The sequence below is a fragment of the Euwallacea fornicatus genome, unplaced genomic scaffold, assembly GCF_040115645.1.
Source record: "Euwallacea fornicatus isolate EFF26 unplaced genomic scaffold, ASM4011564v1 scaffold_81, whole genome shotgun sequence".
NCBI lineage: Eukaryota > Metazoa > Arthropoda > Insecta > Coleoptera > Curculionidae > Euwallacea > Euwallacea fornicatus.
In genome coordinates, this window is record NW_027096049.1 from 144,710 (window position 1) to 160,189 (window position 15,480).

The following is a 15,480-nucleotide window of genomic DNA, read 5'->3' on the forward strand; positions in this document are numbered from 1 at the left end:
TTGACGTGGATTCGCTTCCACCACGGCTTTCAGATGATCGTTATCCACTTGAGTTTCAGGTTGTCCACGTGGTTCATTTGTTGGGTCAAAATTGCCAGAACGAAATTTCATGAACCAACGAGGTACTGTTTGCTGTGAAGTGACTTCAGTACCAAACACATCATTAATATTGCGAGCCGTCTGAGCTGTTGTGGTTCCACGGTGGAACTCATATTTCATTAACATATGAATTTCACTATTTTGCATGGCTACACAAAAATTTTTATAAAAATAAAAGTTTTCAATAATTTTTAACACTTTAAACTCTGATCGAAAGAGGAAGAATGTGCCTTTTCCACATAAAAAAGTCAAGTCCAAATATAGATTTAGAGTGAAGTTATTCGCAGTTGAACGTGGCATTTCGAGAATCTACTCATTTCATACTACACGACCTAACAATAAATTTTTAAAAATTGCGAAAACTTAATCGAAAATTGCCAAGTATATATACGTACTAGGTACACACCACTAGGCACAATAGTTTATTGCTATGGGTATAGGTACACTAAGGCGATAAGTGAGAAAAAATTATTAATTGCGATAAATACTGTTTTTTTTTCATTGTGGTCTGCGTATACTTTGAATCGTTATATCCCAAATACTGAATTTGGTACAAATCTGATTCAACGCGGGTAGATACTTCGAGAGGCCCTCTAACAGTGTGCAAAAATGGTTAGTGTACAAAAGTGCAAATTCTTCTAAAATCACCTAAGTTTTTTTTTGAGATCTCGGCCCTTTGGCATCAACCGATAAATCTACAAGTATATGAAAACATGAAGGTGTTTACTGAAGAACGCACCATTTTGCCCCAGGCTGTGCGATGAATAGTTCCCGAGATATAATGTTTTAAGTTTTCACCCTCGACCCCGGTCTATCCTTGAATGGTGAAACTTAGGAAGTTGAAATTTTATGTGGTAAGTCCTTTGAGTGATAGAGACAAGTGGTAAAAATTTAAAATCGATAGCCCGTGGGGGCCGAATTGACCTCTTAACATTATACGGTCTTTATCGTTTATCTACACTGACTTTCAAAAAAATCGCAACACCAAGAAGAACACATCGTATACGTTTGAAATTTTGGCATTACGTTGGGTCGGGTAATAGATAAAAACGATCAAAATATCAAAAGAAAATTATTGTGAGTAAGTGAAAAAATTTTATAATAATTTAATAATGGGTGGTATCTCCTCTTAAATTAATACATTCCCGTAAGCGACGTGGCATGCTTAAAATTAAATTGTCAATATCTTCCTGTGGTATTGTATCCCAGGCAATCTGTACCTGTTCGCGGAGTTCATCTATGGTCTATGGAGGGCGAGCTAAACGTTGAAGTCTCCGACCCATTATATCCCATACATGCTCTATTGGGGTCAAATCTGGAGACCGAGCTGGCCAAGGCAAAGTATCCAAATTTTCAGCTTCCAAATACCTCAAAGTATCGTTAGCTACATGTGGTTGCACATTATCCTGTTGAAATGTGCTTCCAGGATGGTTGTGCATGTATAGTACAAGAACCGGTTCTAAGACACTATTAATGTACCTCTGAGCATTTAGTCTATCATAAATGAAAATAAGAGGAGACCGACTACCATACTAGATGGCACCCCAAACCATGACACCTAGTGTTAAACCAGAATGACGCCTTTCCAAAAAGTCCAAATTTAATCGCTCTCCTCTGCCCCTTCTAACACGTAACCGTCCATCAGATCGCTATAAACAAAATCGGCTCTCATCACTGAACACGATTCTTCTCCACTCATCCACCCATTTCACTCTCAGACGACACCACTTCAGTCGGGCCACCCTGTGGTTTCGTGATAATGGAAGCCGACGCATAGGACGATATGAATTTAGTCCAAAACTTCGAATTCAGCGATACATCGTACTAAGGGAGACCCTTCGATTTAGGGTGGCTAACCAGTTACCACCAAGAGACGGAATTGTTTCAACCGGGGCGCTTGTCGCTGAACGACGAAGTCGCCGGTCTTCGCGTTGGTTCGTCATTCTTGGACGGCCACTACCACGATGAAGATTTACTGATCCTTCGTTAGACCAATCTCTTCAAGCTCCTAGCACTGTTGATGCGTTTCGATCTAATCTACGTGCAATTTCGCGGAAAGGTAAACGTGCCTCATGCATACCAACAATTCTTCGCCTTTCAAAGGGAGTTAACTGCCGATAAACTGCATTTTGGTGTACACGAGGCATTTTGCACTACCACACATTCAATATGGCACTAACAATAATACCTTTATCGCTATCCGCCTATAAAAAAAATTTCAAAAAGAACGATCGTCACAGATAAAATAGTAAAGGAAAAATTCATATCGCACTAGAATGCAAACTTGAAATTTTTATCATTTTTTTCTCTTTACAATTCTAAAATCATATCAAAATTTCAAATACATACAATGCGTTCATTTTGGTGTTGCGGTTTTTTTGAAAGTCAGTGTATATTATCATCCAGTACACCGTAAAGCGATTGGAAATTATGAAATTCGTAAGCATAAGCCATTGCATCCTCTAGGCTATCTGGTTTCTTGAGGTGCATATTATTTTTCAATGTTCCCGAACAGCTACCAATAAACGTATCTAAAGCTATCCTTTCATGGTGTTTAATATCGCATTGTTTTTGCATTGCACATGTTGCGTTATCGTTATTTATATGTTGTATAACGTTGCTTAAAATTAATTGAACCCTATTCCCGAAATTCAACAGAGGTTCACCCTTGATGGGTTTTGCCCTAGTTAGTTCCTGAACTAAATTGTCTGAATCCCTTCTATCAGAAAAACATTGAATCAAACAATTTTTCAACGTAAACCAATCTTTGATTTCCATACGATTACCAATTACTTTTTCGGCTTTATCAACCAATTTATCCTGAATCAATTCAACAATACGAGTGTCTAATTCGCTATCTTTAAAAAAGTAATAACTTGTAATCAAACTTTCACAACGGTTGATGATCCTATGAAGCGTATTGTTATCGCCATTATATGGTTTAATAGAATAAAGACTTGACTTAAACAAATTCTAATTTAACGAGGAATATGGCATGTTTGCACTGGTTGAGGCTTTATTAGAAGTCATCTTTAATTTATTTTTAGGAGATACTTTATTTTCCTCAATTAAGACGTTAAGAAATCGACTTGAGAGTTGATTGATTGAATCCTCAATATCAATGTTGTACATTAACTAGTATCTTTTACAAGGAAATATTTAAAATTTTTGCAATACTTAATGGCAGAGCAAGGTTTAGGACGCCATTGTATACAATATTCCATAGGTGTGGTCCAACTACTGAGCCTTGAGGCACCCCACATGAAAGCATCTTTTCTTTTTTGTTTTTCCCTTCTCCATATATAATACTTCTATTCGTCAAATACGCCTTAATCAGGTTTACCAGATATTCAAAAATACCAACTTTTTCCAGTTTTTCAATGATCACTTTCCAAGATGCCGAGTTAAATGCATTTCTTATATCTACAGTAGTTGGTAAAACAAAGTTTCTATATTTTTTGAGTTTTTTTCTTTCCCTTTCTGCTATTCCCATTATTTTTTCTAATGCTGTAATTGTTGCCTTGCCCTTGCGAAAGCCGTATTGGTGTTTATTATATACAACTTAGTGCAATAAAAAAATAATATTTGCTCCTTATGGGATTGATTGCAGGGGAGTGGTCATTTTGGGTCTCACTTGAACGTTTTTTTGTTAAAGCCATCGAATCATCTACGAATTAGTGGTTTTACAGGTCGCTAATTGAATTGTTTACAATTAGCTCGTGGCTTGATCAAGTAACAATAATGTAAAGTTGTGCAGGGTGTGGTCCAAGGAATTTTTACGTTCACAGATACATAGATTTTTCTATTTATGATTTTGACATTGAATTATCCTGTAATGAACTGGGTCGACTGATAACGGCCTTCGCTACGACCACCTCACGTCTGTTATGACCCACTCGACGTAAAACTCACGTTGCACCTTACTCTCTGTCCTCTAGTACGGTCAGGCTAGCTCGGGTAAGTACGTCCAGGTTACTGGCCAATTTGACTACCTCCCAGAGCGGTATTCTGTGTTGGTCTTCCATCTCAGGTGTCGAACAAATCAACCGTTAATTTGACGTTTGTTATCTAACAGAACATGTTTATCTCAGTCTCCTCCTCTTTCTCCTCAAGATTCAGCGAGCATTTCGGGTTCTCAGGAATCCCCACTACGTGCAAGTGAATCTAGAACAGGCCATGCCGTATGTAAACTGCTATGTCAAGTCGTGCTGATTGCCTACTTAACCATATAAAAGTTTGGGCACTCTCGTTCGACAGAACCGTCAGGAACCTCTTGCCACATCCGGTTCTGAAGCTGCGCTTTCACCCAACTGCGGGGGGTATCCTTAAAGGTGATCCGCGCCCCACAAGAGTCGAATCCGTCGCCTCTCTGGTAGACTTCAGTGCCTTAGAAACCCAAATAACCTGGTAACTACATCATCATAACTCGATCATGCTTACCGTAACCATTCAGAACTTTGGATAATTTATTTCGCATATATTTGTATCAGCTTCACACTTCGACAATTCTTCCTGGGAGGAAGTAAGGCAGCGGAGAGAGTGAGTCTTTTGTCTTGTATTTCCAGTTTGTCGGTTTGCAACTTATTACGTGTATTGGCTTATCCAGTTTGTAATCCCTTCGGGTTCCCAAAAATTGGCTCTCAAAGATTGAAAAGTAATTCAAATAAACTGATACTTCCACTTCCTTTGGAGCCGGGATCAGGTCATCCACGAGCAGCGACCACGCGAGAGAAAGGACAAAACTCTCACCTGCGGACCACCTCTCTGCTCATAAAGACTCCGTCATATTTATGGAATGTTGGCAATAACTATTGAAATAATTTTTTTACCAAAAAAATGTTTCAAGTGCAAGTTAAAAGGCTAATTTGTTGTCACTTTTTGATTATTTTAAACTTTTTTCTGCTCACAAACTTCCAATAAAGCTCAATTTGAGTTTTTTAAATTTCACCCTTAATTTAATTTTTTTTAATGGAATCTACACTTATTTACTTACACAAACGTATCAAAATTTATTGGGGTTAGATAAGAAAAATTTTGAGAACGTTTTTTTCTCTTATTTTATTCAAACAAATTGAACTCGGTTACAAAGGCAAAATAACAATTTATTGCTAGCAAGAATTAATTGTTACTTAATGTTTAAACCATTCGCTCAAAGTGTGTTCCGCCGTTATTCCAACACAGTGGTATTCTTCATAATGGACGATCCCACTTCAACACTGGTGTCTTGCCCGTGTAACGTAACTCGATGCTGGAGAACAGATATTATTATTAAAGAAACACGTTGGTTCTACTATGTAAATATTATAATCGACTGTTATTACTACATTAAAACTGGTTCTTAACCGAATCCTCTTTACCACCCTTAGTCTGTATTTACGTGCATCTCATCAAATAGAGGGGTGATTATAACATTAATTTTTACATAAAGTCCTATGGTTGAACTCCGGATTCAGTTGATTGCTTGGTTATTGGGCTAAAGGTTAAGTTAGTACAGAGTACTAAGTAATTCTTCATGAGAAATACAAATAGGGTTGATTAGAAAGATGATTTATCCTAATGGTGGTTAATAGGTACGTTACTTCTGATTGATTGCATTACACCGACGATAAGAGCCCCCAAGTTAACTACGCTATTTGGCCGATCTTTATAAACATGAAATTTTAAATGGCCCTCGAGGAAAAAGTTACGGAGATTTAAATCAGGTAACCGAGCTGTCCTCTCTATTTCACCATGCAACAACTTGGCACTGCCTCTTTTTTAATTAAAAATTGCAATTTCTGTAATGCAATTTACTTTACTTTCAAAAAATACACAAGACAATTATATTTTTTTTTGTGTTTTAACCAATTTTAATTTCTTTGGATGCGATAAAGAAAAGAAATTTTTTCTCGGAAATATTTCGTATCTAATCCCGATAAAATTAGATATACAGGATGGCCCACTTAAAACAGTCCACCTGAAATATCTCGAATGGAATTTTTTTTCGGGGATCGCAACCCCTTCAAGAATTTTAAATGGGACGGGAGTCAAACAAAACATCAAATCAAAAAAATTTCAATCTTTATGTTTTTGAAAGTTGATGAGTTTTAAATGGGCCACCCTGTATATGTATACGCCAATAAGAGGAGGTTTCATAAAACGATTCGAAAATAGCGGGTGACGTTTTAAAAACTAAAGTTGCAGTTCCTACGAATGTTACGGGGTAATTATAAAAAAATTAACAAATCAAAATGTTTAGTCTTATTAAATAAATCAGGAAATTCTTTCCATTGCAGGAAATTCTCAAAAATAAGTCCAACCAAAACTTCATATTCAGCCCTTTTTCGATCGAAGCAATCTTGGCTTTGACCGCGGCTGGTGCCAAGAATGACACTCTCCTAGAGTTCGCTTCCGCCCTAAATTTACCCGCGCAAGAAACGACTGAAAAAGCCCTTAAGTATGTTTTTTTTTTTACCATTGCGCCTTTCCTAAACTTCTTACGTTGCAGAAATTTCTTTACTTTGTTAAAACAAAAATCCCACGACTACCAGTTATCCTCAGCCAATAAATTGTTCGTGAATAACGATTTCCAAATTCTGGACAGTTTCAAAAAGCGAGCCATCGAAAATTATGACGCCGATATCGAAAATGTTGATTTCGCTAAGGTATATTGTTGAGTTTTTCAATAATTAACATTGTTAATTTGAGTTTTAAGGAGGTCGAAGCAGCTCAAAAAATTAACCGATGGGTGGAGGAGCACACCAACAACAAAATCAGGAACATAATTCAACCTGATGATATCAATGACTCTATCAGATTGCTCCTAGTTAACGCTTTACATTTCAAGGGTAAGAAATAATCGTTTTCTGTCCATTTAAAATACCAAAAATATTTAGGCACTTGGGAGAAAATGTTTTTGTATGTCAACAAGGGGACTTTCTATATAACCAAAACAAACACTAAAGAAGTTGATATGATGCATGTAGAAGATGGATTTATGTACTACGAATCTCCAACACTTAAAGCTAAATTCTTGGAGCTGCCATACTATAATAGCCATATTACAATGACCATCGTCCTCGCCGACGAAATCGAGGGGCTTGCAGCCCTAGAAAAAGACATATATCCCCTTCTTAAACCCCAACGCTTCAAGTATGAACATGTGTCTGTAACTCTGCCATCTTTTCTTGTTAACAGCAATTATAACTTGAGGCCCATCTTAGAAAGAGTAAAAATCAGTCTCATCATTGAAATTAGTTTTTGGAAATAGCTTTTCTTTAGTTAGGGTTGAAAAAGGTGTTCAGCGATAGTGCGGATCTTAGTGGGATTTCAAGTGAACCTTTGAAGGTGTTTGCAGTGATCCAGAAGGCTTTTATCAACGTAACCAAGTTTGGAACTGAAGCTGCAGCTTCAACTGCATGTAAGTGATTTTTTTTGGGATTCTTCATGTTTTTGCTGCTTTCAATCATTAACTTTTGCCCTCTAAATTTATAACCTGAATTATAGCAAAAATGTTAAGTACTTTACGATCAGTGTTTCTTCGATTAGTGTGGCAAAAGGTACTGCACTAGGCACGTTTATTTCCGATAAGTAGCACAGTTCACACCGTATCGTCGGGAATAGAAAAGAATCATTCTCTTTTTAGTTTTAGTTGTCGTATTGAGAAAATCAGCCATAATCGGAGCGAGGCCCATATTTCGAGCAGACCATCCGTTTCTGTGTTTTGTTATTTGCGATCATGTAATTTTATTTACTGGGAAAATTAATTAAAACATTCATAATTAATATTTCTATCTGGATAGTCGTTGTTGAAAGCCTTAGTGAAGCATTACTGGCACAAACATAGTCAGTTGTATGAGAAACTAATCGGGAGTGTAAACAAAACTCTAGACAACCCGACATACACAGCGATCTCTGTGAATGTAAACCAGTGTTATGTCGGCTGTTGGTACGGTAGTTATATCACAACAATTTGCTTAATAATTAAATAATAAGAAACTGCGTAGTGTTTACTACCATCTAGAACTTGCGATTAGAAAACGTATTACCCCTAATTGCGATTTAATATTAAGTTCATGTTCTGGAAGCCTTATGCATGGTCAGCATATATTTTAATATAAATAGGGAAAAACGTAGATTTAAGAATCATAATTTTTTGTAACCGTATTGTTAGTTACATTTTGTGTTGTTTCCTGTAAAATAAATTTTTAAAAAAATAGTTTGGCTGAACCTCAAACTTAACTCGGTTTCTCTCGGAGAGGCCAATCATCATTTCTCGTAATGCATTCATTGAAGAGTCCTTGTTAACAATGAACTAACAATACACTAGGTATCTTCAAACAAACAATGCTTATTATACAGGGTTATTCACGCTATACGGCGCAGAATATTGTGGCTAAAATATGAGGCTTTCAAAAGGTTTCACTTTTGGGCTATATGGGGATCTATTATGGCTATTTTTTAAAATTATTTTTATATTATACAGGGTGTCCGAAAAGCTCTAAAAGTATAAAAGTTGTGTTTTTTTAAATGGAACTCTCTGTATATTATTGCATTTTTGGATTCTCCGATCAAAATAAATGTCTGTTTCAATGAGGTTTACTATACCTAAAACTTAAGGTTTTTTAAATAATTTGAATTTGATCAAAATTTGACCTAATTTTCATGTTTTAAACACTTAAGAAGTATTTAAGTTATGCAAGTGTAATTTACAGTGCAGTGTAACAATAAATCATATTTTATATCCCAATCATGATAAACTTGCCATTTTATACAGGGTGTGCAAAAATTAAAACTAATGAAATAAGAATTTTAAGTGACTATAACTTGATTCATTTAAATACAATGCTATATTTTTTAAATTATCAGGATATGTAATTTTTAATTACCTATTGAATGGTATTAGGGTGTTCATAACTAAGTCTGCGCGTTTTTATAGAATACGTTAAATAATTGTTCTTTGCGCCATTTGGTGTTATTTAGTTAAAAATATCAATGTATAATTTCTAGTTGTCTATGATATTTCAAAATGTCAGATAATTTATTTAATCTGTCAGTTTAGTCTGCGTAGTTTGTTTTTCGTTTTTGCTAAAATGGTATTATTTTTCGTAATTTTGGACGCTTAGATCGTTTGTTATTTGATATATTGTTGTGGTGTTACATAGTTATAATGAAGATTTACTCAAAAGAAGAGCGTATTGACACGATTTTTATTCTTGGAGAATGTCATAAGAATTGTTTATTGGCTTCTCGAGTTTATGCTCAAAGGTTTCCCGAAAGAAAACATCCTAAGCCAGCCGTTTTTGAAAGATTATTGCACCAGTTTCAAGAAACAGGAAGTGTCAATTACAAGAAACCTATTACAAAGAAGTCTGTCACTGAAGATGAAGAAAATGTTTTTATGGTAGTTGGTTCAGTTATTGAAAATCCTAATATTACTCAAAATTTGATATCCAAAGTTACGAACATTAGTCAAGCAAGTGTTTCAACAATTCTTAAAAAACATAGTTTTTATCCTTATAAAATCCAGCTTTGCCAAGAACTTTATGGATATGATTTTGACAACCGAACAGACTTTTGCATGTGGGTGTTAGATAATGTGGCAGAAAATGAAAACTTTTTCGATGAAGTTCTATTTAGTGATGAATGTACTTTCCATAACAATGGTCTTGTAAATAGACACAACTTTCATTACTATTCTGATTCGAATCCTCATGAATACAGAGTCATGAGAAATCAGAATAGATGGTCCGTTAATGTGTGGGGTGGAATACTGGGCCCATATTTAATTGGACCGTATTTTTTGAAGGACCTTTAAATGGTATGATGTTTCTAAATTTCCTTTTACACCAATTTCCAGTATTTAAAAAAAAAGGTCCCTTTAACTATTAGAACCACTATGTGGTTTCAATTGGATGGAGCTCCGCCTCATTATCATCGCGAGGTTTGACAATTTTTAAATGCCAACATTAAAAAAAGGTGGATTGGAAGAAATGAATATCAAAATTGGCCCCCCAGATCCCCGGACTTAACTCCACTAGATTTCTTTTTGTGGGGATATATAAAAGGAATTGTCTACAATACGCCTCCGACAACTTCACAGGATATGAAAACACGTGTAACAGATACGTTTGAAACTGTTACTCCGCAAATGCTTTCCAGAGTTAGTAGTAGTTTTAAAAATAGAATTTGTAAATGCCTAGAAATGGACGGTAGACATTTCGAACATCTATTATGAATATTTTTTTTCTGTTTTATGTTATAGTTGATATGTGATTTAGAACTTTGAACTAAATAACACCAAATGGCGCAAAGATCAATTATTTAGTGTATTCTGTAAAAACGCGAAGACTTAGTGATGAACACCCTAATACCATTCAATAGGTAATTAAAAATTACATATCCTGGTAAGTTTGTAGCATTGTATTTAAATTAATCAAGTTATAGTCACTTAAAGTTCTTATTTCATTAGTTCTAATTTTTGCACACCCTGTATAAAATGGCCAGTTTATCATGATTGGGATATAAAATATGATCTATTGTTACACTGCACTGTAAATTACACTTGCATAACTTAAATACTTCTTATGTGTTTAAAACATGAAAATTAGGTCAAATTTCGATAAAATTCAAATTATTTAAAAAACCTTAAGTTTTAGGTATAGTAAACCTTATTAAAACAGACACTTATTTTGATCGGAAAATCTAAAAATGCAATAATATACAGAGGGTTCCATTTAAAAAAACACAACTTTGATACTTTTAGAGCTTTTTGGACACCCTGTATAATATAAAAATAATTTAAAAAAATAGCCATAATAGATCCCTATATAGCCCAAAAGTGAAACCTTTTGAAAGCCTCGTATTTTAGACACAATATTCCGCGCTGTATAGCGCGAATAACCCTGTATAATACACTCAGATTTTTCCAGCGGGCTGAAGCAAAACCATTCCAGAAAGTTCAGTTTTCTTCAGATTTCTGAATAAATATAGATTTTTATGCATTATACACAGATAGACGAAATCATATTTCCTTCATCTGCATTAAGAAAAGAGTGAAATCCACCTTTAATAAGTCGCTCAAACCCGTCAAAATACGTTACTTCTCTGCTTAAATATCTCAATATCTGGTCTCAAATATCGAAGATCATCTGAGATATCACACGTAAGATTTTATGCTGCATAAGCGGCTATACGATCAAAACAATTTATTGCGGATGGTAAAAGGTAAAAATGTGGATGTTAGCCTTAGTAACTAAACAAAGCACACACAGGTGGCGCAACCGTTAAGTCTATCTGGTGAAGCCGTAAAAATTAGGCCGAAAACCACATTTATGCTTGTTTCAGTGCAGACCTCAAAGCCCTATCAAAAGACTAAAACTGCAGTATAGGGGAGGGAAACCGCCACAACAAGCAAAGACATGGTTCCATAGAGCATTTTAAAAGTAGAAGATCGAAACCTTTTTTGTCACGTACCAACTTACCGACAATATCGGTACCAACACCAACCAACACTCACTGCTGAAAACCATTCATATTAGCTTCTGCAAATAAGTTTCAGCTACCGGTTTTGACTGGTGCCATGCACTGTGAATTTTCTAATGTTACAAGTTGCAAATTTTTGTTTGTTCTTTTTCAAGCATTGGTCCCACCCTGAAATTTAAATACAAAACCTGCACGTACATATGCATATGAGTTTCCCTTAATCTCTTTATTTCCCTAATCCGCATCTGCATATCCTACTAAAGGATTTTTGTTTTTATAATACCAGAATGTGATTACATTGATACCTTCAAGTAACTTGCATTAAAATTGAACGTTGAATTCAAATTTATATAAATATTTAACATAAACAACGAGTGTCGACTTCCGGCACAATCGGAAGTATGAAGTCATTGAAAATTATTTAGATGTGGTCGTTACAAAGCTCTTAATCTTAACCACTAAATTTTCGTAACTTTGCTGTTCGTAGTTTTCTTAAAACGTCTAATGACGGTTCCCGGGGGAACACCCTATATAAAGCATGCGATAAAGACCATATTTTGGCAAAATTTTACGGTGGTGGTTCTACGGTCACCTGAATGTACCTGGGAGTTCTAATTAACTGCGCATTTTACTTACAAATTGTTTGTTCAACTCACACAGTTCCATTTTCGTTGTCCTAATCACCTACAGGACGTTTCGTTGCAGACCACGGATTTTTCTATTATGTTAGTCCTAACGACGTCATGCTACTTATAGGGCGAATCGTTTATAGGGTAGGTGTGTGCTTTACCTACGCATGCGTCACTTTTCCCACGTTTCTTCTAGATCCTTTGTGTTACCGGTTAGGGGGTACTGATGCCGATCCACGTTCACTCACAATTTGCGTTTCTTTCAATATTTACAGAATATAGAATATCGGACGCGGGAATTCCAAAGCGTTTCATAGCCGATCGTCCGTTTAAGTTTTACGTGAGTGTCCGTGGAATTGTCCTTTTAGCAGGACGAATTCTTGGATTTTTAACCGCAGGAACATGCAAAATAAAGGTTCTTTTCACTTATCTGCGATCAAAGTTAAAATCATCGCGGAATAATTAATTTGGTGCTGCCTCTGCATTTACGGGCTTTAGTAGAAGTTCGACTAGTTATTAGAGGTTTAAGGAGGGTTGAAATTATGTTCATTTTTTTAGTCTATTTCAAACCAGAATATCTGCCACCTTCAGCTGACTTTAGTTTCATCGCCAATCGTTCGTTCATGTATGCCATTAAGAAGGATAATGTCGTTTTAATACCTGGACGAATTGATACATTATAAGCGCGATTTATATTATGTGTAGAGACTCGTTTGGTTTTTAACTTTTATCCTATTTGCGCACGTATATGAGTATATGGCATAGAATAATATGACAAAGGAACATAGAACAACTGATTGTTTTTTTTTAATACATCAAGTCCTCATTTTATTTTCTATTATGCATGATATGTTTATTTCAGTGGATGAAACAGACTCGCTCAGAAAATGGCATACACCTGCTAAAGAATTCTTAGTGGATCATCCTTTCATATACTACATCAAATTTCAGGATGTTTTGCTGTTTTCTGGAAGGATTTCGCAATTTTAACTGTGCCATAACGTGTTCCCAGTTTATTAAATAAATATATTTAATGAATATGAGTTTTTTTTCATACATTTTGTACCCACATTTGTGCTTAACGCTGCTGGGAAATTCTATGGTTCCAGATTTAACCTTAACTAACCTGGCTCGAACGTTTATTGCAGTGTTAATGAATTTTTTGTTTTTAGTAACTGCGGTATTTCGGCAAGGATTCCTTATAGAAGAGACCATATATCTTGTCGCCAATCATTCATATATTTATTTTATGCGGATGACTGAAGTAATATTGTTTTTGGGGAGATGGATGACGTAAACTAACTATATTATTTAATTAAAATATCCTCTGATGTTAATGTGTTGCTCACTATATTGTGACTGGTAGCACTTCCCTAATAATAATAGCCGCATGCCATGTTGGTCTGTAGCGTTCTGTCCGATCACCAAGATGCGGCAATTCAGGGCGTGGTTAGGCAAACAGACAGGGGTGACCGCAGTTAAGGCGACCGATCCCCTCTGCATTATCACAGAACCGACCGTCTATTGGTACTAATCAAGTGGTATTCCAGCCTTTTTTAGGAATACAAATTTTTTTTCTTATTATAGGAATCTTAGTAGTATTAAAAGCTAAAAAGAATCGCTTAAGTGAGTTAGCCATGCTGGGCACAGTCATATTCACCACTTTAATATATATTAAAGAGCTTGTCGAGCTGATTCATTTGAGTCATTGCTGAAGGCATTTGGAGATCATTTGACGAAGTTATTGAGGTTCAAAGCTTGAAAAGTAACAAAAAAAGTGTGATGAAATGACTCTGTATCTAGAAAACTCACCAAGATAAAATGAAGCCTTATTAATAATATTAAACGGCTTTTTAACACGACTCCTAAGGGTTGCTTGCATCTCGTGAAGTTTTCCACCAAACGAGTAATTTATGTGCTCAAACAAACAATTTTTGTGACCTTTCACACTTTGAAGCTCGATAACTTCGGTAAATTCCAAATTTCTTAAACAAAGACTCAAATGAACCATCTCTACGAGATCTTTAACATGACGTAACACATCATAATTGTATCATCTTGAGTTTCTACGAAAAATAGTACTTTATGAGCTCAAACATAAAATTTTTGTGATTTTTCACACTTTGAATCTCGATAACTTCGGCAAATAAATTCCAAATTTCTTAAGCAAAGACTCAAATGAACCATCTCGACGAGATCTTTAACATGACGTAACACATCATAATTGTATCATCTTGAGTTTCCACGAAAAATAGTACTTTATGAGCTCAAACATACAATATTTGTAACTTTTCACATTTTGAAGCTCGATAACTTCGGTCAATGAAGACCACATTTCTTAAACAAAGACCCAAATGAACCATCTCGACGAGATCGTGAACATGACGTAACACATCATGATTGTATCATCTTAAGTTTCCATGAAAAATAGTACTTTATGAGCTCAAACCTACAATTTTTGTGACTTTTCACATTTTGAAGCTCGATAACTTCGGTCAATGAGGACCAAATTTCTTAAACAAAGACTCAAATGAACCATCTCGACGAGATCTTTAACATGACGTAACACATTATGATTGTATCATCTTGAGTTTCCAAGAAAAATAGTACTTTATGAGCTCAAACATACAGTTTTTGTGATTATTCACACTTTGAAGCTCGATAACTTCGGCAATTAAATTCCAAATTTCTTAAACAAAGACTCAAATGAACCATCTCTACGAGATCTTTATCATGACGTAACACATCATGACTGTATCATCTTGAGTTTCCACGAAAAAAAGTACTTTATGAACTCAAACATACAGTTTTTGTGATTTTTCACACTTTGAAGCTCGATAACTTCGGCAATTAAATTCCAAATTTCATAAGCAAAGACTCAAATGAACCATCTCGACGAGATCTTTAACATGACGTAACACATCATGACTGTATCATCTTGAGTTTCCACGAAAAAAAGTACTTTATGAACTCAAACATACAGTTTTTGTGATTTTTCACACTTTGAAGCTCGATAACTTCGGCAATTAAATTCCAAATTTCTTAAACAAAGACTCAAATGAACCATCTCGACGAGATCTTTGACATGACGTAACACATCATGATTGTATCAACTTGAGTTTCCAAGAAAAATAGTACTTTATGAGCTCAAACATACAGTTTTTGTGACTTTTCACATTTTGAAGCTCGATAACTTCGGTCAATGAGGACCAAATTTCTTAAACAAAGACTCAAATGAACCATCTCGACGAGATCTTTAACATGACGTAACACATCATGATTGTATCAA

The 15,480-nt window shown here is 35.3% G+C and overlaps 1 protein-coding gene across 1 annotated transcript; it reads left to right on the top strand.

Annotated features, from left to right (window-relative positions):
- Window positions 1-853: 853 nt before the first annotated feature.
- On the top strand, window positions 854-13,518 carry LOC136349968 (serine protease inhibitor 42Dd-like). The gene is made up of 7 exons (XM_066301540.1): window positions 854-953; window positions 6,375-6,535; window positions 6,587-6,743; window positions 6,794-6,926; window positions 6,975-7,306; window positions 7,360-7,498; window positions 13,364-13,518. The coding sequence occupies exons 1-7, from the start codon at window positions 921-923 to the stop codon at window positions 13,486-13,488; spliced, it is 1,080 nt and encodes a 359-aa protein (XP_066157637.1). The 5' UTR covers window positions 854-920; the 3' UTR covers window positions 13,489-13,518.
- The last annotated feature ends 1,962 nt before the right edge of the window (window positions 13,519-15,480 follow it).

What these genes read in the sequence shown, in the direction of transcription:
- LOC136349968 (XM_066301540.1), top strand. Translation starts at nt 921, where the DNA reads ATGGTGAAACTTAGGAAGTTGAAATTTTATGTG. An exon ending in ACGACTGAAAAAGCCCTTAA is followed by an intron (nt 6,536 to 6,586) that starts GTATGTTTTTTT and finishes CTTACGTTGCAG; the next exon opens with AAATTTCTTTACTTTGTTAA. An exon ending in TGAGGCCCATCTTAGAAAGA is followed by an intron (nt 7,307 to 7,359) that starts GTAAAAATCAGT and finishes GCTTTTCTTTAG; the next exon opens with TTAGGGTTGAAAAAGGTGTT.